Source organism: Procambarus clarkii, chromosome 78, assembly GCF_040958095.1.
Source record: "Procambarus clarkii isolate CNS0578487 chromosome 78, FALCON_Pclarkii_2.0, whole genome shotgun sequence".
Taxonomy (NCBI): Eukaryota; Metazoa; Arthropoda; class Malacostraca; order Decapoda; family Cambaridae; genus Procambarus; species Procambarus clarkii.
In genome coordinates, this window is record NC_091227.1 from 18981703 (window position 1) to 19009122 (window position 27420).

Consider the following 27420-nt stretch of genomic DNA (forward strand, 5'->3'; position numbering starts at 1 on the left):
CGTGGGGACACTAAAGCCCCGAAAACATCTCAAGATAACCTCAAGATAACCAGTCGTCGCTATGGTTCGTTGTGAATGTCATCTTGTTGGGTGGAAATGAGGAAATGTAGATGTTTATCTCTCAGAATGTTTGGCAATATGTTTATTGTTTGTGATGTGTGTCTATGTATGTATTAACACGATGTACTGAACGGGGTGAGAATAGCTTGAGCTACCTCATCCCTTTGTGTGTATTTTACCTCAATAAACTTACTTCAATTTCAATTTCTTGTTGAGTGACTCAGCCCTCCTGGCTTGCTCCATGTCTGGGTCATAGCTACATCAGCGTGACTGGCCGCACCTATTGCTTAGTTAGTCGTGTTTTCACAACATATCCTTGAGACGCCTTCACCGGGGGCCGCTCTTCTTCACCACTTGCCTTATATAGAGCTGCTTCTCTCTACATCAATACAATACAAATACGGGCTCACCATAGCCCGTGCTACTTGAAACTTTTTGTTCCAGGTAGCAAATGTTTAACAACAACTACTCTACGTCAACAGTATACCGTTGACGTAGACCATTCAGGCTTGTTCGCATATGTATATATATATATATATATATATATATATATATATATATATATATATATATATATATGTGTGTGTGTGTGTGTGTGTGTGTGTGTGTGTGTGTGTGTGTGTGTGTGTGTGTGTGTTACCTAATTGTCAAAGTTTCTTAACCTGAATTCTGTATACTGTAGAGGCATAAGCAATTACAAAAATAACACCCTCAAGACCCACAACATTTTTTTAGTGTAATCGCGTATGTCGTTGTCATGTCTCCTCGATTCCACTCCTCTTCAAATGTGGGGACGTCCAGGCTCTAACTGTTAGGCCGGGGTTCCACGCCGGGACGGCATACTACAGAACGGGCCTCCCGTACGACGTGTACATTGTTTATAAAATAATAATAATGTCGCTAATGTTAGCATACTTCTAGCGTAACTTATATATTCATAAAAGGCAAATATACACAATATACACGATTACTCGTTGATTATCGCACCTCTTCACACACACACACACACACACACACACACACACACACACACACACACACACACACACACACACACACACACACACACACACACACACACACACGCTGTGTGGAGGCTGACTCCATACACAGTTTCAAGTGTAGATATGACAGAGCCCGATAGGCTCAGGAATCTGTACACCTGTTGATTGACGGTTGAGAGGCGGGACCAAAGAGCCAGAGCTCAACCCCCGCAAACACAACTAGGTGAGTACAACTAGGTGAGTACACACACACACACACACACAGTGGCTGAGGGCGCTGGTGGCTGAGTGGACACCACGCTGCATAAGTAGTCCTGAGGTCCGGGGTTCGATTCCCGGCACCGGCGGAAACAGATGGGCAGAGTTTCTTTCACCCTAATGCCCCTAATACCTAGCAGTAAATAGGTACCTGGGAGTTAGACAGCTGCTACGGGCTGCTGCCTGTTGGGGGCGGGGTCGTAAAAAATATCACAACCTTGGAGGACAGAAGAAATAAAAGAGATATGATAACAACGTACACGATACCGAGAGGAATATACACGTTGGACAAGGACAGCCTCTTTAAGGTGAGAGACAGTGTGATAAGAGGACACAAGTGGAAGCTGGAATCGGAAATGAGTGGTAGAAATGTACGGAAATATTCCTTTCCTATACAGGCACGTTGTCTCTCAACAAGTGGAATGCACTGAGAAGAAGAAGTTGAGGAAGCCACCTCCATCCACTACTCTAAGGAAAGGTTCGACAAAGTGATTGCTTGAATAGTGGAAGCTTTAACGCAACTGGTACAACAAGGCTATGATTGATTGATGAAGATTAAGCCACCCCAAAAGGTGGCACGGGCATGAATAGCCCGTGAGTGGTTGCCCTTTTGAGCCATTACCCAGTATCAAGGGACTGATACTGGAGATCTGTGGAGGTGCGACTGCACCCTGCGTGACGGGAGATGTCTCCAGTGAAATGTGTTAATGATTGAAGAAGATTAAACCACCCAAGAGGTGGCACGGGCATGAATAGCCCGTAAGTGGTGGCCCTTTTGAGCCATTACCAGTATCAAGAGACTGATACTGGAGATCTGTGGAGGTGCGGCTGCACCCTGCGTGACGGGAGATGTCTCCAGTGAAATGTGTTAATGATTGAAGAAGATTAAACCATCCAAGAGGTGGCACGGGCATGAATAGCCCGTAAGTGGTGGCCCTTTTAAGCCATTACCAGTATCAAGAGACTGATACTGGAGATCTGTGGAGGTGCGGCTGCACCCTGCGTGACGGGAGATGTCTCCAGTGAAATGTGTTAATGATTGAAGAAGATTAAACCACCCAAGAGGTGGCACGGGCATGAATAGCCCGTAAGTGGTGGCCCTTTTGAGCCATTACCAGTATCAAGAGCTGATACTGGAGATCTGTGGAGGTGCGGCTGCACCCTGCGTGACGGGAGATGTCTCCAGTGAAAGAGGCTATAGGAGGCGGGTCATAAAGAATTAGACCTCTCTTAATTCGCCGTAGTTAGAGGGAGGCAATTACAGTGAACAGCGCACCAACGTTTAGGGGCAGAATATCGTGAGAAATTGCCTGAAGAATTGTGCGTGAATTTTAGCCTGTGACCTTTGGTGAAGGCATAATATTTAAGGCTGGGTGTTTATCCAGTTGTGGTGCTTGTGTGTGTGTGTGTGTGGTGGTTATGTAAGTGGTGGTGGTGGTGGTGGTTGTCCAGTTGTGGTGCTTGTGTGTGTGTGGGGTGGTTATGTAAGTGGTGGTGGTGGTGGCTTGTGTGTAAGTGGTGGTGGTGGTGGCTTGTGTGTAAGTGGTGGTGGTTGTCCAGTTGTGGTGCTTGTGTGTGTGTGTGGTGGTTATGTAAGTGGTGGTGGTGGTGGTGGTTGTCCAGTTGTGGTGCTTGTGTGTGTGTGTGGTGGTTATGTAAGTGGTGGTGGTGGTGGTGGTGGTTGATTGTATGTAAATGGTGGTGGTGGTTGATTGTGTGTAAGTGGTGGTGGTTGATTGTGTGTAAGTGGGTAGTTATGTAGGTGGTGGTAGTGGCTAATCTTCTCACTAACGAGTTGTATTCAAACCAATACACTGTACTGTGAGGAGGGAGGGAGAGAGGGAATTATCAGAAAAGCGCCAAGCCATTACGACTATACATAGCACTTGGAAGGGGTCAGGATAAGGTTTCGAGATGTGACGGGGTGGGAAGGAGATAAAGGAATGATGCCCAACCACTTGTAGACGGTCGGGGATTGAACGCCGACCTGCATGAACAGAGAGAGACCGTCGCTCTACCGTCCAGTTCAAGTCCAAGCTAGTAATTTGTGTAGGGATCTCTGAGGGATTATTGGCAAAAATCCCCGAAACCTTAATTTCCAACTATAATTTCGGTTTATTTGCAATCCCGAAGTTAAATCCCTCGCGGCAGTTTGGTGTGTGTAATCCTATTATATACGAAGCTGTGCAGACTGCATGGACAAAATCCGCGCGGAACATGGGTTTGTTTGTCTAATGTGAGCATATATACACCCACGTTGTGTCATGGGTGAGTAAAGCGGGGTGTTCTATATCTATCCTCGTCTATATAGTTTGCTTCCCCCCCCCCCCAGGGTAAATGTTGGTTAGTGCTCACACTCAGATTATTGTGTATTAAGACCTTCCATTGTTCCTGCTACTGCTCCTGCTGCTCCTGCTCCTGCTGCTGCTGCTGCTGCTACTGCTCCTGCTGCTGCTCCTGCTGCTGCTGCTGCTGCTGCTGCTGCTGTTGCGGCTCCTGCTGTTGCTGACGCCACAGTCATCGCCATCTGTCCCTGTTGGCGTCTCCGACGAGCTTCGTGATAGCGTCGCGAAAGCTAATATTCGTCTTGCAAACGTCTGACAATTCAGACTTTCATCTGTCATGCGTAACTTGGCGTTTGAACCTCGTCCTCTAACAGGAAGCCTCGTCCTCCAACAGGGAGCCTCAGCCTCCAGCGAGGCTCCTCACCCTCCAGCGAGGAGCCTCACCCTCCAGCGAGGAGCCTCACCCTCCAGCGAGGCTCCTCACCCTCCAGCGAGGAGCCTCACCCTCCAGCGAGGCTCCTCACCCTCCAGCGAGGAGCCTCACCCTCCAGCGAGGAGCCTCACCCTCCAGCGAGGCTCCTCACCCTCCAGCGAGGCTTCTCACCCTCCAGCGAGGCTCCTCACCCTCCAGCGAGGCTCCTCACCCTCCAGCGAGGAGCCTCACCCTCCAGCGAGGCTCCTCACCCTCCAGCGAGGAGCCTCACCCTCCAGCGAGGAGCCTCACCCTCCAGCGAGGCTCCTCACCCTCCAGCGAGGAGCCTCACCCTCCAGCGAGGCTCCTCACCCTCCAGCGAGGAGCCTCACCCTCCAGGAAGGAGCTTGCGTCACAGCCAAGGCTGCCTTCTGCGGGGAGTGTGGTCAAGAATATTGACGACACAGAGGGAGAGGACAATTGTGGGGGCGTTGTTCGAGGTGCCTCAACGAGCCTGTGACTGAAGTCTTGTAAACGGGAGTCCCGCGGGAGCTGATGTAAGTTGTAAACACCCCCACAACGTCCTTCCTAGTGGTGACGTCAGGAGGTCCTCCGTGGCGTAGGTGTCTTCTCTCGCTTTGTTTCAGTTGCTCAATCATTTGGGTTGGACGGTAGGGCGGCGGTCTAGCTTCATGGAGGTCGGCGTTCAATCCCCGACCCTCTAGAAGTGGTTGGGCACTATTCCTTTACCCCATCCCATCCCAAATCCTTATCCTGATGAAGATTAAGCCACCCGAGAGGTGGCACGGGCATGAATAACCCGTAATCCTTTTCCTGATCCCTTCCAGAGTGCTATAAAGTCGTAATGACTTGGCGTTTTCGCCTGATAATTCCTCTCCAACTACCACCACCCCGGCCACTCAACTACCCACAACTATTGGGGGGGAGGGAGGTTACCCAGCATAGAGGGACTGGGAAGTACATAGCTCTCGGTCTCCGCCTCATACCTACTGTATCTCGGATGTTTAAACATGTTTCAAGGTTTATGGTGTCGGGGCTGTGGGTGATGGTGTGGCTTCCTGTGGCACAAGGTCGGACCCCCCTTGGTCACAGGGTCACAAGGAGTGACACCCTTGGTCACAGGGTCACAAGGAGTGACCCCCTTGTTGGTCACTCGCTGTCACACACTCTCTCTCTCTCTCTCTCTCTCTCTCTCTCTCTCTCTCTCTCTCTCTCTCTCTCTCTCTCTCTCTCTCTCTCTCTCTCTCTCTCTCTCTCTCTCTCTCTCTCTCTCTCTCTCTCTCTCCCTCCCCCCTCCCCCCTCCTCCTTAGGTAAACCTTACTAACTAGGAATGTTTGTCACGGGTCCAGATCTTCCTATAAGAGTCGAAACATGTTTATTTCTTGGTTCAAAATTTTCCCACCATCGCCAGAGATGTTACAGTGAATCGCAGCTGGGGTCGGACCCGTGGCTTTTTTTGGGGGCCGGGGTCTGACCCCGGATATGTGAGGGGCTGGGGTCTGGCGCTGCCCTTCCCCGGGTGTGGGGTTAGGCTGGGGTCTGACCCCCCGATGTGTTAGTCTGGGGTCTTAACCCCTGGGAGTGTGCTTGCGTGCGGTCCAGATGTGTGTGTAGAGTTGGGGTCTGACCCCCAGGTGTGTGTAGGGTCTGGGGGGTCTGGGGTCTGACCCCCAGGTGTGTGTAGGGTCTGGGGGGTCTGGGGTCTGACCCCCAGGTGTGTGTAGGGTCTGGGGGGTCTGGGGTCTGACCCCCAGGTGTACAAATGCCGGAGAGCGTTTATCTCCGTCAAATTAGATCGTGACTGACGTCATTAGGCGGCCATATTGAAATTCCTAGCGAACCATTCCAGAAGCGGGAAAAAAGGAACATGTTAATCCATCAAAGGCTTCTTTACAAAGCCTTTCAGACCGACGGTACTTTATCTAACAAGCTAAACACGACGCCAAGACGTTAACCACACGAGCTGCATAATGTGATTACTGAGAAAGAGACAGAAAGAAAGAGACATAGACAGGCAGAAAGGGAGAGAGATACAGAGGGAGATAGACAGAGAAATTCACGTTTGTCAGTGTCGAGAAGGTGGTGTTCACCCGAGGTAGAAAGAAAGAGAAAGGGACCTAGACAGGCAGAAAGGGAGAGAGATACAGAGGGAGATAGACAGAGAAATTCACGTTTGTCAGTGTCGAGAAGGTGGTGCTCACCCGAGGTATGGGAGGCGAGTGCGTTGGAGAGGGGTTCCCGGAGGTGAAGTTGTCGATGTGGAGTGTGAGATCGCTGGGATAGTGAGCTCGAGGGACGTGCCTTCCCGCCTGGCGCCGCTGTGCCAGCGTGCTGATGTCCTCAGCTCCGTCCATCCTCATCCTGGAAAACCCACCCCGAAGGCGCTCCACGGTCTTCTACGATAGTTCCAGGCGCTCCGCGGTCCTCTACGATAGTTTCAGGCGCTTTCCGGATATTGTAGAATGCTTCTACGTTCTGTAGGAGGTTCTTAAGATGGTTCCAGGGTGCTCTTTGGTGTTCATGGATGTCGTAGGATATCGTAGATTTTCCTGGAGGATCTAGCACACTTCATGGTATACTTGGATACTCATAAATCGCGTAGGATATTCCTAAATGCTGCAGGATACTTTCGGGATATTGTAGAATGCTTCTACGTTCTGTAGGAGGATCTTAAGGTGGTTCTTTGGTGTTCATGGATATCGTAGGATATCGTAGATTTTGTTGGAGGATCTAGGACACTTCATGGTATACTTGGATACTCATGAATCGCGTAGGATATTCCTAAATGCTGCAGGATACACTTACAGTTGTAGTAGGAGTTTCTAGATAGCTGTAGAAGTTTGTACAGCGATATTGACCGTTGCAAGGTGATCAATGACTCTGTCGAGTGCTTCAAGATTCTCAGCGTCTTGAAGGATAGTGAGGATGGTCTTGAACTGTGTCATATCCCGTCCCGAGGTGCTGCTTTTTTGTATTTAAATTTTGCCCTCTATGGTATTTTTATTCGTTGAAACTGTCACCGTAAGATGGCTGATGACAGGAGTCTGGCTTAGTTTTGGGACGTCATGATTTTAGACAGGGCTCTGAGACCTTACAGGCTTGGTCTAGGGCTTTTGAGACCTTACAGGCTTGGTCTAGGGCTTTTGAGATCTTACAGGCTTGGTCTAGGGCTCTGAAACCTTATAGGCTTGGTCTAGGGCTTTTGAGATCTTACAGGCTTGGTCTAGGGCTCTGAAACCTTATAGGCTTGGTCTAGGGCTCATGAGACCTTACAGACTTGGTCTAGGGCCCCTGAGACCTTACAGGCTTGGTCTAGGGCCCCTGAGACCTTACAGGCTTAATCTAGGGCTCTGAGACCTTACAGGCTTGGTCTACAGCTCCGAGACCTTACAGGCTTGGTCTACAGCTCCGAGACCTTACAGGCTTGGTCTAGGGCTCTTGAGACCTTACAGGCTTGATCCTAAAACTTGATCGCTGAAGGCAGTACCCAGACACTTGCTGGTTGCATGAAAGGTCCTGAAATTCGCTAGCTGTAGGCAAGATATGCTGAAGTTATGTAGGCTGCCTCGGAGAACCGAGAGATTCAGACAGTGGAAATTTCATTCTATATGTCTCCTTTTCCGAGTAGGCTAAGAGCGCCGAGGACACGGCCATCTTGCGCGAGAGGAAGGCCTTTGGCGTGAAACATGAGAGTAAATTATTCACTTCAATTCCCAGAGCGCTCCTTCAGAAGGCTGTGAATAATATTGTAGTCATTTCTGCTGTTGCTATTATTTCAGATTTAGCTACTCAGAACGAAGTGTCCATGTAGCACGGGCTATGGTGAGCCCGTAAGTCATTCCTGCGTAGTTCCTGGCATAAGTTTATCAAGTGGGTGACGTACACAATCACCATCTCTTGAGGTGGGAGGCAAGGTGTGTGCCACCTGCTGCTGCTGGTGGTAGAGCCAGCTGCTGCTAGTTGTTGGTGGTGGTGGTGGTAGGGTCTGGACTTGCAGGTGGTGGTGGTAGTGATGGTGGGGTCTGGAGCTGCTGCTACCTGCAGAAACAAGAAAGAAATGGTTAGATCATTTTAACGTCTGTGTTAAATTGAGTTTTTTTAATGGGGTATAAATTCATTCTCTCTCTCTCTCTCTCTCTCTCTCTCTCTCTCTCTCTCTCTCTCTCTCTCTCTCTCTCTCTCTCTCTCTCTCTCTCTCTCTCTCTCTCTCTCTCTCATCATCATCAGCATCTCTGGCCCTGAGCCTTCATTTAGTAAGATAACGTGGTTTATCGACTAATATATAGAGACAATGTGTTCCAAGTGTGAGTCATCTGAGGACTGAACGATCACTGTTAAAGTGATGACACAGTGTGAAGCTGCTGGCGACTGAGCATCTCGAGTTGTAAATGCCAATCATTGATTTTTCTTACCAAATTGAGCTCCGTGGGGAACCTTGATAACGTTGGGCTTCTACTTAACCGTCAAGGGCTCTGACAACTCTCCGTCTTGTAGAGTTGAGGGGAATTGCCTTGCACGGTTCTTTACTTTGTCCAGAGGTCGATAGGCGTGAGCAAATTGGTTCTGTCTAAATAGTTTTGCAGTTGCTGCGGTCGAGTAAAGGAAAAGATGTGACTGTTTACACTCGAATGCCATTTAATATTGAAAGAAACAACGTTTGGCCAAACAATGTTTGGCCTAGAGCTTTCTTATAAGATTAGGCAGTGTAACCCCCCCTGGTCAAGCTTATAGCTCATTTTATATTGGCTTATTGCAATGTGGGAAGTTTGATATGATTACTGTAACATGTACTGTAGTACATATTTTGTACTGCTGTACTGTATACACATTTACAACATGTTATCTTGTGATCATCATCATCCAGCAAGCAACAGCCTGGTGGACCAAACTCTCACAAGTCAAGCCTGGCCTCGGGCCGGGCTTGGGGAGTTGAAGAACTCCCAGAACCCCATCAACCAGGTATCAACCAGGTATCTACTATCCGAACCTGACGAAAATCAAGAGCTAAAATATTGTTTTTTTTACATATAGTGTGTGAGAGATGTGTGTGTGTTTTCACCTTTGTAAATGCACATTAATGACACTATGTAAAAGACACATCGAACACTTTATGTAGGCCATACGTAAATCTGTGTATCTATGTATTTACGTATGTAGGTTAACTTAGCATTATAAAAGCACCGAATCACCTTCTGTGGTTGAGTGTTTAATAAACCCCTGAACTATATGTTTTAACACATCTCTAACCCTGTCCATGGAGGACAGAAGAAAATGTGTATATGCTGGTTAGCATTGTAAATGTCTGGCCACGTCTGTTGTAGAACAAAACCCACACAAGCCCCACTGGCCCTTCGTGTTCGGTTAAACGCTTAGACACTCAATAATTCATCGCATACCGACACTGTGGGAAAACCCCCGTGGGTCAGCACAGTGTTATTGATCACAGAAGGTATACCACAGTACACAGTATTGATTACAACGTGTAAACCTTTTGTTTGGAGAATTGAAGAGGAGTAAAGTGTGTGTGTGTGTGTGTGTGTGTGTGTGTGTGTGTGTGTGGGTGTTCTAGGGTACTAGGAGGTCTTGGCTATTAGAGTTTACATGACCTCCTGTAAGAGGTCCTGTAAACTCCTCCTGTAAGAGGTCCTGTTGACTCCTCCTGTAAGAGGTCCTGTTGACTCTCCTCCTGTAAGAGGTCCTGTAAGCTCTCCTCCTGTAAGAGGTCCTGTTGACTCTCCTCCTGTAAGAGGTCCTGTAAACTGTCCTCCTGTAAGAGGTCCTGTAAACTGTCCTCCTGTAAGAGGTCCTGTAAACTCTCCTCCTGTAAGAGGTCCTGTAAACTCTCCTGTAAGAGGTCCTGTAAGCTCTCCTCCTGTAAGAGGTCCTGTAAACTGTCCTCCTGTAAGAGGTCCTGTAAACTCTCCTCCTGTAAGAGGTCCTGTAAGCTCTCCTCCTGTAAGAGGTCCTGTAAGCTCTCCTGTAAGAGGTCCTGTAAGCTCTCCTCCTGTAAGAGGTCCTGTTGACTCTCCTCCTGTAAGAGGTCCTGTAAGCTCTCCTGTAAGAGGTCCTGTAAGCTCTCCTCCTGTAAGAGGTCCTGTTGACTCTCCTCCTGTAAGAGGTCCTGTAAACTGTCCTCCTGTAAGAGGTCCTGTAAACTCTCCTCCTGTAAGAGGTCCTGTAAACTGTCCTCCTGTAAGAGGTCCTGTAAACTCTCCTCCTGTAAGAGGTCCTGTAAACTGTCCTCCTGTAAGAGGTCCTGTAAGCTCTCCTCCTGTAAGAGGTCCTGTAAACTCTCCTGTAAGAGGTCCTGTAAGCTCTCCTGTAAGAGGTCCTGTGAGCTCTCCTGTAAGAGGTCCTGTAAGCTCTCCTGTAAGAGGTCCTGTAAGCTCTCCTGTAAGAGGTCCTGTAAACTGTCCTCCTGTAAGAGGTCCTGTAAACTCTCCTCCTGTAAGAGGTCCTGTAAACTCTCCTCCTGTAAGAGGTCCTGTAAACTCTCCTCCTGTAAGAGGTCCTGTAAACTCTCCTCCTGTAAGAGGTCCTGTAAACTGTCCTCCTGTAAGAGGTCCTGTAAGCTCTCCTGTAAGAGGTCCTGTAAACTCTCCTCCTGTAAGAGGTCCTGTAAGCTCTCCTCCTGTAAGAGGTCCTGTAAACTCTCCTCCTGTAAGAGGTCCTGTAAACTCTCCTCCTGTAAGAGGTCCTGTAAACTCTCCTCCTGTAAGAGGTCCTGTAAACTCTCCTGTAAGAGGTCCTGTAAACTCTCCTGTAAGAGGTCCTGTAAACTCTCCTCCTGTAAGAGGTCCTGTAAACTGTCCTCCTGTAAGAGGTCCTGTAAACTCTCCTCCTGTAAGAGGTCCTGTAAACTGTCCTCCTGTAAGAGGTCCTGTAAGCTCTCCTGTAAGAGGTCCTGTAAACTCTTCCTGTAAGAGGTCCTGTAAACTTTCCTCCTGTAAGGAGGACAGAAGGAGACCTCCTCCTGTCTTAATCTCCTGGGACTCGGCTTTACAAGTGGATTGGCTAATACCATGACTCCCAATCTCTTGTTCTTCTTGGTGTCCTGTATAAAGGAATTCTCTGTAAATCCTGCTAGTTGGTTCCTCGCATCCCCGTTAGCTCACACGCCTGGCTAACTAATCTTTTACCTCCCATCTTTATGTTAGCACTGTGTCTGTGTATTTTGTATATATGGAACATGTCCTCTATTTTATTTTTTTTGTTTTATTGAATATTTCTTTCACAGCGGGTGCACAATAAATTAGTTGCCTCTGAGGCAACAATCAACATCAATCCTCTCACAAGGAAACAAAGAAAAGGATTGTAAAAGGATTGTAAAAAGATTGTAAAAGGATTGTAAAAGGACAATTTTTCTTTGGTTAGTCACCACTTCGTCTCTTCACACATCCTGCTTTTCCCTGTTTATTATCAAAGTATCTATTTGTTGTATCTATAGTTTACTGAGGAATTGGTAGCCCGAGTGACTTACTTGGCTTATAAAAGTCTTTAAAATCTTCCTTATAAAGACCACTCATAACCCAGTGGATTGAGCTTTGGCCTCACACGCGTGGGTTCCAGGGTTCGAATCTCCTGGAGCCCAAGTGAATGGAATTACTTCCATTCACCTTCCATTCAAGGTGTTTAGAAGCGATAAGATCATTGCGGACCTTCGTGTATACATTGTGGAAGATGTGATTTATACAACTCAGCTGTGGTGAGGTGCGGCTCTAACTTGCTCTCTCTCGTGTAGAGAGAGCGAGTTATCTACCAAAAATATCTGCCAAACTGTGTCGTCAAAATTATGCAAAATAGACAGAGATACGGCGCGGTTGCTCAGACCTATTCCCCCCAGCTACCGAGCGCGACCTCTGGCAGATATGAACGAGGAATGTAAACAAAGATGCTTGCCTGACGCACGATCCCGTAACGCCCCAGACTTTTATTAGGAGAGATCGACAGAAGTGCGGCTAGACTCATCAGAACCCGCGCTATTTTGAGGTCCGCTTGACGTATTGTGGCGGATATGATGGAGAAATGTAAACATAGATGCTGTGACGCATGTCTGTGTAACGCCCTGTTTAGTGGTGCAGGGGGAGCGGGAACTGCAGAGATAACTTCTGATTCATTAACAGTGTTGAAAAACGTTCTTTGGACGCACGTGGAAAGGTATGATTGGGGAGAGTATACAGAGAGATGGTGTGAATCATGCTTTTGAAGCGTCCTGTTTTATGCTAGAAGGTAAACGAAAGAAACATTATAAATATAAGTTCTCTCTCTATCTCTGTATCTATCTCTCTATCTCTTTATATCTTATCTCTCTTTCTATATATCTATTTCTGTCTGCCTGTCTGTCAGTCTCTCTCTCCTCTCTCTCTGTCTGTCTGCCTGTCTGTCAGTCTCTCTCTCCTCTCTCTCTGTCTGTCTGCCTGTCTGTCAGTCTCTCTCTCTCTCAGTCACTCAGCCGCGATGCCCCGCGTGTGTGTACTCATCTAGTTGTGCTTGCGGGGGTTGCGCTTTGGCTCTTAAAACGAACAAATCCACAAGAGCCGTGACGAGGGTTCGAACCTACATCCGAGAAGCTCCCAGACGCGCCTTTGGCTCTTTGCTCCCGGCCCAAGGAGGAGCGGAAGCCTAGCGGAGATAGCGATTCAGCTCAGGACGTGAGACTGGAGTTCCCAGGGATCCAGCAGGCTAGTCGACTGGTCTTGTTGTGATAAGGTTATGGCGGGAATGTTGCTTGGGGGTTCCCAGAGTGATGCAGGTCGTGTCGTACACGCGGCGGTTCGCTGATAGGTTTTTAAAACACGTGCATATAACCTTACGCAAAGTAGCCTAGGCTAATCTAAGCTAACTTAAAACTGAGCTTAACGCGGCCTAATCTAAGTTAGGGCATCCTAATCTAACGACACACACACACACACACACACACACACACACACACACACACACACACACACACACACACACACACACACACACACACACACACACATATATATATATATATATATATATATATATATATATATATATATATATATATATATATATAGGGCCAGGAACTGCTTCCTGGCTCTCTCTCTCTCTCTCTCTCTCTCTCTTACTTACGAAGTAGCATTTATTTGGTTTATGCTCCGTGAGAGTTCTCACTGTTCCTAGAGTGTTCCTGGTGTTCCGTAACTTTCCTTATTTTCACAAGACTGCCAATCAATACGTCTCGGGGACACCCCTGGAAGATGCTTGGACTGTTTCCCTGGGTCACACAATACTCCTTCTTGCTCTGCTGTTCTACTTTTTGGCCAGCCTGGAAATCCCCAGTAACATCATCACCACCCCTGGTGGGGGGAAGGGGGGAGGGGGAGCTATGTAGGGGGGGAAGGGGGGGAGGGGGAGCTATGTAGGGGGGACCAGCATCCTGACTTAAGATAACTGTAGCATCCTGTCAACACCAGATGTCACTCGGCCTTGGGAAAATTGCTGACTTCTCTCTCGCTTCAGAATTGTGTACGGTCCTGTTTCTTTCTGTTTGCTAGAGTTTATGTTGTTTGCCTTGTATGTGGACACTCTTGAGTTTCTGTAACAAAATACCAGACAAGTGACGATATGTTGACCAGACCACACACTAGAAGGTGAAGGGACGACGACATTTCGGTCCGTCCTGGACCATTCTCAAGTCGATTGTGAGAATGGTCCAGGACGGACCGAAATATCGTCGTCCCTTCACTTTCTAGTGTGTGGTTTGGTCAACATTTTTCAGCCACGTTATTGTGACTCCTCGTCTGCAAGTGACAACATCAGCAGACTAACAGACGTTGTCACAGCCCGAGTAACACTTGGCTACAAGTGTCTCTGGCAGTTGGGCTTGTACAGTGTTCTGGATGAAGTAAAGTGTAAAGTGTGTGGACGAAGACAGGGACACACACTCGAACACTGTATCTTGTATTGTAGTAAAATTGAGCCATTTACAGATAAATCTAAACTCACGTTGTATGCAATGGCGAACCATCTTATTACTAAGGATAAAATATCTGAAATCCTTGCAGTGTATCCATGTTTCACTTCCAGTAGATAAACGACATATGAGATTAAGAAGCAAGTAGTGTTTTGTGAAGACTAATAATAATAAACAGCAGCTCCCCTATGACTGTAATATATCCATAGATCAAGTCAACTATGTATTAGCGAAAGGGCCTACTATTAATGTATAATGATTAACTGTAAATACATAGCTATTGAAATGGAACAATCTCTGTAACCAGCTGACGTTATAATTATAAAGTGTGTAGGAGAGATGTAGTTGTTAATGTAATCTCCGCTGAGGTCTGATAAAGCTATTTTGTGCCCTCTGTAATCCTTTTTTGCGCTACCGCTCACAGGATGAGTATGGGGTGCACAATAAACCACCGCTCACAGGATGAGTATGGGGGGCACAATAAACCACCGCTCACAGGATGTGTATGGGGGGCACAATAAACCACCGCTCACAGGATGAGTATGGGGGGCACAATAAACCACCGCTCACAGGATGAGTATGGGGTGCCCAATAAACTAGCCGCCTCTACAAATCTTCAGAAGGCCTGTTGCCCCTACGCTTGAAACAATCCAACGACCCAACACTTATGTCTCAGTTGTCTTCGATAAGAGCACTAAAGTGTAAGGAAGAGCTTGGGGATACTCAGACGAGGTATTTGAACAATTCCTTGTACTAAAGATAAGTTAAAGATTTGCGCTCCACAAAGATCAGAGCTAAGAACGTGGCTTCATTACGGAAGATCCTCGTAAGATATCAACAGGAAATAATGTAGAAAGACTCGTTATAACGAAGTGGAGAGAGCTATCGTCGTGGGAGACCCTGGGAGCTATCGTCGTGGGAGACCCTGGGAGCTATCGTCGTGGGAGACCCTGGGAGCTATCATCGTGGGAGACCCTGGGAGCTATCGTCGTGGAAGACCCTGAGAGCTATCGTCGTGGGAGACCCTGGGAGCTATCGTCGTGGAAGACCCTGAGAGCTATCGTCGTGGAAGACCCTGGGAGCTATCGTCGTGGGAGACCCTGGGAGCTATCGTCGTGGGAGACCCTGGGAGCTATCGTCGTGGGAGACCCTGGGAGCTATCGTCGTGGAAGACCCTGAGAGCTATCGTCGTGGAAGACCCTGAGAGCTATCGTCGTGGAAGACCCTGAGAGCTATCGTCGTGGGAGACCCTGGGAGCTATCGTCGTGGGAGACCCTGGGAGCTATCGTCGTGGGAGCCCCTGGGAGCTATCGTCGTGGGAGACCCTGGGAGCTATCGTCGTGGGAGACCCTGGGAGCTATCGTCGTGGGAGCCCCTGGGAGCTATCGTCGTGGAAGACCCTGAGAGCTATCGTCGTGGGAGACGCTGGGAGCTATCGTCGTGGGAGACCCTGGGAGCTATCGTGGGAGACCCTGGGAGCTATCGTCGTGGGAGCCCCTGGGAGCTATCGTCGTGGGAGGAGGAGACACAGTGGGTCTCATTAATGAGGCTGTTGGAGGCAAACTAACCTTCTAGGAAGAGCTACAGGCACTCCTTCACAGCTTGCTATAAGGAGCCTCAACCTTCTTAGAATTTCTAGCAATCTGAGGGCCTTTATGCGACAGGCGTACGGTGAGGTTATTAGGGCAGGCGATGGGGGGTGGTTCCTGACCATTACGGGTCATTCTTGACCTCGGGGGGCAAGTTAGGTCAACTCTACCCCTGTCGCGCTCTCAACTGTTTCTTTATGGGTCTTGAGACATTCTTTGACCAGTGATGGATTTTGAGAAACGTGCAGTATTCACATGTGTGTGTGTGTGTGTGTGTGTGTGTGTGTGTGTGTGTGTGTGTGTGTGTGTGTGTGTGTGTGTGTGTGTGTGTGTGTTAATCTTGGTGTGGGTGTGTGTGTGCGTGCACGCGTTTTTTCAGGGTCGCTAGACAACATGGTACAAGGGTTTTAAGGGTCACGCAACAGTCATCACTCAAGCACTCATCACAGATTCATCACGTACTCAAGGTCTCTCTTTCTCTCTCTCTCTCTCTCTCTCTCTCTCTCTCTCTCTCTCTCTCTCTCTCTCTCTCTCTCTCTCTCTCTCTCTCTCTCTCTCTCTCTCTCTCTCTCTCTATCAATTTCACTTTTTCGTAAAAAACTCGAAACTCATCCACGATTCCACACAACAAGGAATGTAGAGGTGCTCACAGGGACCTGAAGACCTTAGCCTTGAGGAAATGAACTGACACTCGAGAGAAACGCACTCCTTGAGTTTAGTAATCTCGAGCAACAACTCCAACTGCTTGCAAGCCCAGGGAGGGTGGTGGATCAGTAGAGGACATGTTTGGGAGATCAATAGTACCAACCTAACGTCCATATTGTTGTTTTAGCAACCAATATACACACTGGCTTGCAGAATTACCCCCCCCCCCCTCCCTGGATACCTTAGCAACTTGATACATAGTCTCAAACAAATTGATACATAGAAACAAATTGATACATAGAAACACATTGCTAAAGTCAGAAACGAATAAGTTTACGACGCGTAAACTTTATCGTAAATTAAGCTTGCGTTTAACCCCCTTATCAAAATAAAGAATAAGACAAATAATTATTTTAAAATTATAATAATTACAACTCGGATATATTCGTAATTCAACATTAAGAAAGTTAAACTAGAAAGGGACTTAAGAATATGTTAGTAAGAGACACAGTAATAGAAGAATTACTGGAAGGTAAAAGGATATATCGACAAAGAGTAGGTTACCTGGCGACCTCCGACGGTAATGTCTGAAACTAGGTTACCACCTCAACATGGGACGAGAATTGTAGCTTGCAAATATGCTATGCAAGCTCTTAGCTAATTATGCACCGATTACTCTCTCTCTCTCTCTCTCTCTCTCTCTCTCTCTCTCTCTCTCTCTCTCTCTCTTAACTACACAACCTCGTATACAATTACCTCGTCCGACATGAGTCTAGCCAATCAACCACACGATCGTACGGGCAACCAGCCATGGGAACATCAGACTATTCAATCGTCCAATCATCCACCCACACAACCAACCAATCTTTCAGATAACCCACTAGCCCACCTTGTAATGCAGCAACCAACCACTCAACCCACCGTCCAGCCAAAGCCACTCAGCCATCACCCACTCAACCAATCACCTAGTTACAAACTCAGCCACTTAGCCATCCACTCAGCCACCAGGGGACGTCAGCTAGAATGTAGCGTGACTCCAGCCGAACATACCACAAGTGAGCAATCAATAACGCTAAGTTAGCCGGGAGAGTCAGCTAAGTTTAGCGTCTTCACTGGTCTCACGATACATCTCTCTCTCTCTCTCTCTCTCTCTCTCTCTCTCTCTCTCTCTCTCTCTCTCTCTCTCTCTCTCTCTCTCTCTCTCTCTCTCTCTCTCTCTCTCTCTGTCTCTCACTCTCTCTGTCTCTCACTCTCTCTGTCTCTCACTCTCTCTCTCTCTCTCTCTCTCTCTCTCTCTCTCTCTCTCTCTCTCTCTCTCTCTCTCTCTCTCTCTCTCTCTCTCTCTCTCTCTCTCTCTCTAATACCACCAGCGTGATCACCTTGCAGTCATGATATCTAATCACCTGCACTAATTCCCCAATAAAATACGCTCCAGCAAATGTATAACATCCGCTGATTATATAGATAAAGGGGGATTAGCGAATTCCGATACAGATAATTTACGTATTATATGTAGATTTTGTAAGTAATGTCAAATGCTTTTAGAAAATCAAAGCAAGGCAGGATCTGGATTTTGCTGGGTGGAGGATTGATTGATTAGGGGCGGGGTGGAGAATTGATTGATTGGGGACGGGGTTTGGGGGATGGGTGCAGGATCTGATTGGGGGGGATCAGAGTGGATAAGTGAAGGATCGGAGTGGCTGGGTGGATGGTCAGAGTGGTTGGGTATCTGAGTGGCTGGCTGGAGGATCTTAGTGGCTGAGTATCTGAGTGGCTGACTGGAGGATCTTAGTGGCTGAGTACAGTATCTGAGTGGCTGACTGAAGTACAAGTGTCTGATTGAAGCATAAGAGTGGCTGGGTGGAGGATCAGAGTGATTCTTCGCTCTTTCTGATTCCTGTAGTTGTTGTTGTTTTAGATTCAGCTACTCGGAACAAAATGTCCATGTAGCACGGGCTATGGTGATCCCGTAACCTTCCTGAAGTTGCCTTCCCCCTTATAGAGTAGATGCCTTCTGGTGTCATCTCTCCCTTTCCTATCTTCATTACTTTACACTAATTCAGATTGAATTCTAGCAACCGATTGTTTGATCACTTTGCAGTTTGTCAAAAGTGATAACTTCTACATTTATTCCAGCCCGTTTCTTTATCTTGTACAACAGCAACGGATCTTTCATGCAGTGTCAAATGCTCTCTGGGAGTGTAGGAAAATACAGTCAACCTAGACTTCCTTTTCTTGTCTTATTTTAGTAACCTTGTCATAAAACTCACTCAAGTTTGTCAGGCACGACTTTCCGTTTCTAAATCCATACTGATCTTTTGATACATAGTTGGCCCCCCTCAAGACGGTCTTCTACGGGCTCACCATAGCCCGTGCTACTTGGAACTTATTGTTCCAAGTAGCAAATCTTAAACAACAACAACAACGCTCGACCTGATTACTTTCTCCAGCACTTTAGAAGGAATGTTGACCAGACCACACACTAGAAGGTGAAGGGACGACGACGTTTCGGTCCGTTCTGGACCATTCTCACAATCGACTTGAGAATAGTCCAAGACGATTATAGAAGGAAAACTCTAATCATAAATTTTAAAGTGAATATGATTAGATAAAGATGGATTATATTAGTCAACCGGTGGCCAGAAATGCAGGGGTCCAAGAGCTAAAGCTAGAGGCTACACGCACAAATATCTAAGAACAAGTAGGTGAGTGCACATACACCCGCACACATCTATATAAGGTCATTAAATCAGTCTCGGACCATACTTTATAACGGATGTGAACCAACCCTTTCTTAGAGTCTATGTTTACACTCAACCAACATGAATTCCCCGCGCATCATTCCCGCCACTGGTCACACTCACACGCTTATGAGCACCCACACGCGCGCGCACACACACACAATAACATCATAACATAATAGTCTTATGCTAGTCAAGCATAAGACTAAACTGGAAAAGGTTCAAAGGTTTGCCACCAGACTAGTACCCGAGCTGAGAGGTATGAGCTACGAGGAGAGACTACGGGAATTGAACCTCACTTCGTTGGAAGACAGAAGAGTTAGGGGGGACATGATCACCACATTCAAGATTCTCAAGGGAATCGACAGGGTTGATAAAGACAGTCTATTTAACACAAGGGGCACACGCACAAGGGGACACAGGTGGAAACTGAGTGCCCAAATGAGCCACAGAGATATTAGAAAGAACTTTTTTAGTGTCAGAGTGGTTGACAAATGGAATGCATTAGGAAGCAATGTGATGGAGGCTGACTCCATATACAGTTTCAAGTGTAGATATGATAGAGCCCAATAGGCTCAGGAACCTGTACACCAGTTGATTGACGGTTGAGAGGCGGGATCAAAGAGCCAGAGCTCAGCCCCCGCAAGCACAACTAGGTGAGTACAACTAGGTGAATAACATCAGCGGTGTATGCGAGGCTGGCTAACATCAGAACTGCCTTCAGAACCTTGTATACTACATAAGTCAGACCAATCCTGGAATATGCAGCCCCAGCATGGAGGCCATGTGTCGTCAAGCATAAAACCAAATTGAAGAAACTTCAAAGGTTTGCCACCAGACTAGTGCCCGAACTGAGAGGTATGAGCTACGAGGAGAGACTACGGGAATTAAACCTCACGTCGCTGGAAGATAGAAGAGTTAGAGGGGACATGATCTCCACATACAAGATTCTCAAAGGAAATTGAGAATACATACATACATACATACATACATACATACATACATACATACATGCATGCATACATACATACATACATACATACATACATACATACATACATACTGAGGGGTATGAGCTACGAGGAGAGACTACGGGAATTAAACCTCACGTCGCTGGAAGACAGAAGAGTTAGAGGGGACATGATCTCCACATACAAGATTCTCAAAGGAAATTGAGAATACATACATACATACATACATACATACATACATACATACATACATACATACATACATACATACATGCATACATACATACATACATACTGAGGGGTATGAGCTACGAGGAGAGACTACGGGAATTAAACCTCACGTCGCTGGAAGACAGAAGAGTTAGAGGGGACATGATCTCCACATACAAGATTCTCAAGGGAATTGAGAATACATACATACATACATACATACATACATACGTTTATATAAATAACCCAACAATAAAAAAATAACCATAACCACAGAATAAATAATAATATTTACTCTCCCCTCCCCCCTCCCCCCCTCCCCCCCCCCCTCTCGTGGCAACACATAGGCCGTGCTACACACATATGGCACCTCACCGCTGGCACCTCACCGCCAAGATGGCACCGTGTCACTGCTGAAATATAAATGATGATATTTGGAATTTAAACGTCGCACTTGGGGACCTGGGGTGTGTGTGTGGATCCGGTGTGGACAGGTGAGCGCTAGGGAGCAGGGAGTGGGGGTAGGGAAGGGGGGGATGGAGATAAAGGGGGAGATAGTGAATTGGCGAAAGTAGATACTTTTGGTAGTGGGGGTAGATGGTAGAGGTAGATAGTGAGGGTGTTAGGTGGGGCCCAGGTTGGTGAATCCTGACCCCAGCTGGAGCACTTAAGTTTAAAAGAGGACCTTGAGATGTATATGAAATATATATGCAAATGTAAATACAGTATAAATCAAATAAATAATATCTGACTACCAGTTGGTGTCATCAGATTAGTGGACTTGTTACGATCAGTTGGACTTGCTACGACTAGTTGGACTTGCTAAGACCAGGCGGACTTATCAAGACAGACCCAAGAGTGTTGCGTGACTTACCAAACACTCTTTGTCACTGTTGATCAACACACTTGTCCTCGACACACGCACACACTTGAGTCATCACTTTGTTGGACGCACTCTTAAATCTATCTGTTTCTCACTCGCACTCTCAGACCCTTGTGCTTATAAACACACTATATAAACATCTATTTGTTAAACGCACTCTTAAAACCAGCTTTATTAAACCGCACTCTTAGAATAACCCGTTTCTTAGACTCACTTTTATTTACTGGTTTGCTTCACGCGTCCCTAGAACCATCAGTTTGCTTCACGCGTCCCTAGAACCATCAGTTTGCTTCACGCGTCCCTAGAACCATCAGTTTGCTTCACGCGTCCCTAGAACCATCAGTTTGCTTCACGCGTCCCTAGAACCATCAGTTTGCTTCACGCGTCCCTAGAACCATCAGTTTGCTTCACGCGTCCCTAGAACCATCAGTTTGCTTCACGCGTCCCTAGAACCATCAGTTTGCTTCACGCGTCCCTAGAACCATCAGTTTGCTTCACGCGTCCCTAGAACCATCAGTTTGCTTCACGCGTCCCTAGAACCATCAGTTTGCTTCACGCGTCCCTAGAACCATCAGTTTGCTTCACGCGTCCCTAGAACCATCAGTTTGCTTCACGCGTCCCTAGAACCATCAGTTTGCTTCACGCACACTTATCACCGCGTGCGTCACGCAACGCGCGATAAGACCGCTGTTCAATCCACAACCGCAAACTACGTCACGTCGCGACTTGTAAACACAACTTACAAAACTTTCAAAGCATTCTTGTTGATTTTCTCTCCCATGAAATTTCCTTGTTTCAAGTTATCAACATGGCAGAGAATTGAGTTTTATTTATATATATTTGAAGTTTGTTTTTTTTAATTCTAGCGACGGATAGGGACCGGACGGAGCCAGGGACGATAGGGACGAGGACGGACGGGACGACTTACCGCTTCTCCAAGTGAACAGGTGGAATTTGAGGGTCGTTGCCGGGGCCCCTGCGCAAACCAGACTTTACATCTCGCTGTTATTTGTTCTGCCTCCGGTGAAATGTTCTTCTTGGGGTGTTATGTCGGGCGGCGCCGTGTGTGTGTGTGTGTTCTGTTCTTCTGTGATGTCGTGGCTTGTAATTCTTTTTTGTTGTTCTTAAATGTGGTTTCGTTAATGGGTTGTTGGTAACTGTTTCCTGTTCCTCCCCCTCCTCTCCCCCCCGACGAGGCTCAGTGGTGCCAACCTGCCCGATTCATCGATTCTCTTGTCGATGTAGTTGGTAGCCTTGCTCTACCCCCCCACCCACCCCCCTCTCCCCCATCCCTCCCCCCCCCCCTCTTCCCCCCACACATCACTCGGTAAACATATATATATATATATAATATAAAAGAACTACCAACTTTACACGGGCTCACCATAGCCGGTGCTACATGGACACTTCGTTCTGAGTAGCTAAATCTGAAACAACATACAACAACTACAACTTTTACAAACAGGTTGTTACAATTTGGAGTACATAAATGATCAATTAAAAAGGAGTACTATGAAATTTTAAGAGTACATCTCACACATAAAATGTATCACATAAACCTAAAAAATCAAACTCGACTTTTCACACAGCTTGGCTGATTAGATATGTATGTGTATGTATATGTGTATACGTATATATATATGTTATTAAATATGACCGAAAAAGTAAGATTAATAATTCTAACACGAATTTTCTCAATCTTTCGTACATTACGCTTCACTGTTGGAGGTAAATCAAAAATCAATTCTCCAAAATTCATTTTTATTTTGGAGAATTGATTTTTGATTTACCTCCAACAGTGAAGCGTAATGTACGAAAGATTGAGAAAATTCGTGTTAGAATTATTAATCTTACTTTTTCGGTCATATTTAATAATATATGTCTACAGGAAAGACTGCTACCAAAATATACTAGTATATATATATATATACATGTATGTATGAGGGTGTGTACATGTGTATACAACATTGATAATTTTGTAACTAGCGTCAAAAGATTGTTATTTGCTTAGCGAAACGAACTAGAGGGTTCAGTTCCTGAACCGATTATGTGTCTCTATAATCCTTTACACCACCGCCCACGGGATGGGTATGGGGTGCATAATAAAGAAAGAAATTGAATTGGCTGACGTTAGAAATGTTTCCCTCGGTACGTTTATCAGACTCGTCTCATTTGACGAGCACTTTTTGCCCTACGTCTCAATACATCAAGTTAACGCATTTGGCTCGCAGCTGATTGGTCCCAGGTTCGATTCCCAGTAGTCTCCAAGTGTTGGAAATAAAGCGACATTTAATTACCAGCGCAGATAGGAAAGTATTAATTTATGTTAATTCTACAAATTAGTAGGATTAGTATATACTATGCCTAGCACACAATGGTAATTAAATGTTGGTTTGTTTCCAACACCAAGGGAGAGTAAGTCTGAACAAATCCACAAGGGCCGTGACGAGGATTCGAACCTGCGTCCGAGAGCATCCCAGACGCTGTCTTAATCGATTATGGCAGTGTCTGGGATGCTCCCGGACGCAGGTTCGAATCCTCGTCACGGCCCTTGTGGATTTGTTCATTTGATGCATCACGCTATTGTGATTTCTGTGTGTAGAGAAAGTCTATTCCTGGAGAATAGACTCTCAGTTAAGCCTATTCCTCAGGATGAAAAAATAGAATTCCTCATGATAAATAAATAGAATTCCTATTTTCTATCAGAAAATGATCTAGAAGAACACATAACACAAACTATGTTTCCAAAGGTCAAAATGACGTGAGAAATACATCAGGAACATGTTGCAAAGCTATTCAACATCTATGTGACTCTCGGGTACTTACATAAGTAGACATTCGACACCTCACACACCTATGTCAGACCAGTGCTGCAGTAGGCAGCCCTGGTATGGCAACCCCGTGTTAAAGAAGCCCAAGATGAAACGCGAGAAAGTTTCAAGAGACTCACCGCAAGACTGATCTCGTACTCCAACAGAGGATTTGGAGTACGAGAAAATAACGAGGGGAGCCGGATTGAACCACATTAGATAAGACAGCAAAAAAGGAGACATACTCACGACATATAAGATCCTAAAGGGTGTCGACAGAGCAGATATAGACAAATGTTGTAGTAGGTCCAGCAGCAGAACGCGACAACACGGATAGAAGCTTGAGACACAGAAGCCTGGCTAGTGACCTGACTCATGGCCTGACTCATGACCTGACTCATGGCCTGACTCATGGCCTGACTCATGACCTGACTCATGACCTGACTCATGGCCTGACTCATGACCTGACTCATGGCCTGACTCATGACCTGACTCATGACCTGACTCGTCAGTAGTGACCAAGAACCAATCCATGACGAAAGCATTGAAAGAAACACGTTTGAGAGAGAGAAAAGTTATCAAGTGTTCGTCGAAAGTATAGGAAAGTGAGACTAGTATGTTCTTATATGCAACTATATATACGTACATCATTCTATTGCGAACAATTTGATACCAAAATGAACGACGTGGCGCGAAAATTGTGGCGGGAAAAGTGAAAAAATATAAACATCGCGCTCAGAGGAGAACGCTTGGCCCACCTTTGGGTGTGGGGCGGCTGGCTTGCCCGTCCAAAGGGAAAAGAAAGTGTTTAACTGCAGTTTATCATCCAAAGTCACGCGATTTCCGCCTCACAGGACCTTGGTGATGCTGTGACCTGGTGACCTAGTGATTATACGCACCTGTCAGCTGAGTGATTTAGTGATTATACCTGTCAACTGGATGACCTTGTGCCGACGGACCTGTCAACAGTGTGTGGTTGGCGTTGAGTCACAATAACGTGGCTAAAGTATGTTGACCAGACCACACACTAGAAGGTGAAGGGACGACGACGACGTTTCGGTCCGTCCTGGACCATTCTCAATCGACTTGAGAATGGTCCAGGACGGACCGAAACGTCGTCGTCCCTTCACCTTCTAGTGTGTGGTCTGGACAACAGAGTGAGGTTGTGAACGTGTTCTAGGTGACTATGTGTAACCTAGTAACAGCGTGCACTGGTGATTTAAGTAGTCAAGTGACCTCTTGACCCCCTGACACCTAGTGACCTCTTGAGTTTATTGATCTCTTGAGCTATTAGAGCCGTGCAACTGTTTAACGTGGCCTCAGCCATAACGATATTAAGGCGAGTAGATAACACATCTACTTAGCTCTTATGATAGAGCCGCAGAGATACTACAGGAAAGAGGTGGTTGGGTTAACTGTGTCTAACTGGATCTAAAAAAAAGGCTTTTGATAGAGTCTAATACAAGAGGCTGTTCTGGAAATTGGAACATGCTAGAGGGGGTGACAGGGAGACTTGTGACATGGATGAAAAACTTTCTAATTGACAGACAGATGATGGCAGTAATCAGAGACACTGTATCTGACTGGAGGAGTGTTACTAGCGGGGTACCACAGGGTTCAGTTCTTGCACCAGTAATGTTCATCGTCTACATAAACCATCCACCAGAAGGAATACAGAATTATATGAACATGTTTGCGGATGCTGCTAAGATACTGGGAAAGACAGGAGACGCAGACGATTGTAATGCCCTTCAAATTGATGAAATAAGTGCTTGGAGCGTCAAGTGGCAAATGAAATTCAATGTGAATAAATGCCATGTTATGGAATGTGGAACTGGAGAAAATAGACCACACACAACTTACAAATTATGTGGAAAGGAATTACAGAACTCTAATAAAGAAGGAGACCTGGGGGGGGGGGGGGGGGGTGGTTTTGGATAGTAAACTGTCGCCAGAGGAACACATAAAGAACATTGTAAGAAGAGCGTATGTGTCGCTTACCAACTTCAGACTTGCTTTTAATTACATGGATGATGAAATGCTAAAAAACTGTTCATGACTTTTGTGAGACCAAAACTGGAATATGCAGCAGTTGTATGGTGCCCAAATCTCAAGAAGCACATCAATAAACTGAAAAAGGGAAAGCGGCATGAAGAGCTGAAGTTCAACCCCCGCAAGCACAACACGGTGAGTGTACACACACACACACACACACACACACACACACACACACACACACACACACACACACACACACACAGCGGCACGCATAATCTATCAACTCCCCGGACCTTTACAATAAACTTCTCCTATGTATTGATCGGTTAACATCGTCTGCAGGTAAACGAGGGAAGGTCGGCCGGAGGAACGACTATTCTAAGACTGGTGGATATAGCAGTAACTATAAACTCAGGCTAATCGAAGCCCCGACCTCCTAGACCACCTATTCATGACTCTCCCCAGGCTGCAACCCACAACAGCTGCCTAACTCCTGGGGTTACCTTACCTTGAGGTTACCTTGAGGTGCTTCCGGAGCTTAGCGTCCCCGCGGCCCGGTCGTCGACCAGGCCTCCTGGTTGCTGGACTGGTCAACCAGGCTGTTGGACGCGGCTGCTCGCAGCCTGACGTATGAGTCACAGCCTGGTTGATCAGGTATCCTTTGGAGGTGCTTATCCAGTACCTATTTACCTCCTAGATCAACAACAGTTTGTGTTCTGCCCCGGGGATTGAATCCGAGTTCAGGAGAGAAGCAAATCCCTTCTCTCACAAACCATATATAATTTTAAGACAGATTGACATAAATCAGGACCCAAAAGGTGAGATACATTGATATGTTGAGTTTGACAGAATGTCTCTGACACGATATCCCACAAAAGACTACTTCACTATCCCGGAACCATCACAAGGTAGACGTGAATTAAAATGTATACGCAACAAAACCAACAGATACAAGAACCTGTACTGTAGACGAACGAAGATTGACACGATGGTCCCAAGAGCTGAAGCCTGATATTGTCAAGCCCAGCAAGGTGAACCCATTAGCAACATAACACCTGCGTCCCCAAGACTCAACAATCAATCAGGCAACATCACCACGCTTGCAAAAGACCAATAATTGATTACCGTTGAGGAATTCCCTGTTGGGGCCTCGCTTTCACTTGCTTAAACCAACAGAGACACGTTGTTTTTAGATTTACCTACTCAGAATGAAGTGTCCATGTAGCACGGGCTATGGTGAGCCCGTAATAACAGAGACAGCGAGTGGTGCTGTGGGGTTACTGTTGTGACGAGGGAGGGAGGGAGGGAGAGTGGGAGGGGGGGGGAGGGAGGGAGGGGAAGAAAGAGGTGCAAGGGAAGGGTGGAATGGTGTTTGGATGGAAGAGGGAGATGAGTAGTGGGAATGGAGAAGAGAGAGAATGGGGAACTAGGAAAGACAGATGTCTGTTAGAGTTCAAGCCTAACAAGTGTAAGTTAAGGAAGACAGAGAGGCAGGAGAAGGAACAGAGGGAACATGCTCGTTACATACAAAATACCAAGGAGGAATATACAAGGTGTACAGCTATAAAATGAGCAAGGGTTATAAGGAA

The 27420-nt window shown here is 46.5% G+C and overlaps 1 protein-coding gene and 1 long non-coding RNA gene across 7 annotated transcripts in view; one reads left to right on the forward strand and one right to left on the reverse strand.

Annotated features, from left to right (window-relative positions):
* LOC123746071 (uncharacterized) overlaps positions 1-22027 on the forward strand; it is a 30787-nt gene extending 8760 nt beyond the window's left edge. The window contains exon 3 of the long non-coding RNA XR_006771449.2: positions 21890-22027. This is a non-coding gene — a long non-coding RNA (uncharacterized lncRNA). The remainder of the gene's footprint in view (positions 1-21889) is intronic.
* The window catches only part of LOC123746070 (uncharacterized), a 63343-nt gene that overhangs the window by 21377 nt on the left and 14546 nt on the right, over positions 1-27420 (reverse strand). For 2 of the 6 annotated variants that reach the window (XM_069314144.1, XM_069314139.1), the window contains exons 1-2: positions 21238-21893; positions 6243-8079 (exon numbers count right to left, since the gene is read on the reverse strand). In XM_069314144.1, the coding sequence (XP_069170245.1) occupies positions 6243-6401 (159 nt within the window). In that variant the 5' untranslated portion in view covers positions 6402-8079; positions 21238-21893. The other 4 variants (XM_069314140.1, XM_069314143.1, XM_069314142.1 and 1 more) reach the window with 3 other exon arrangements.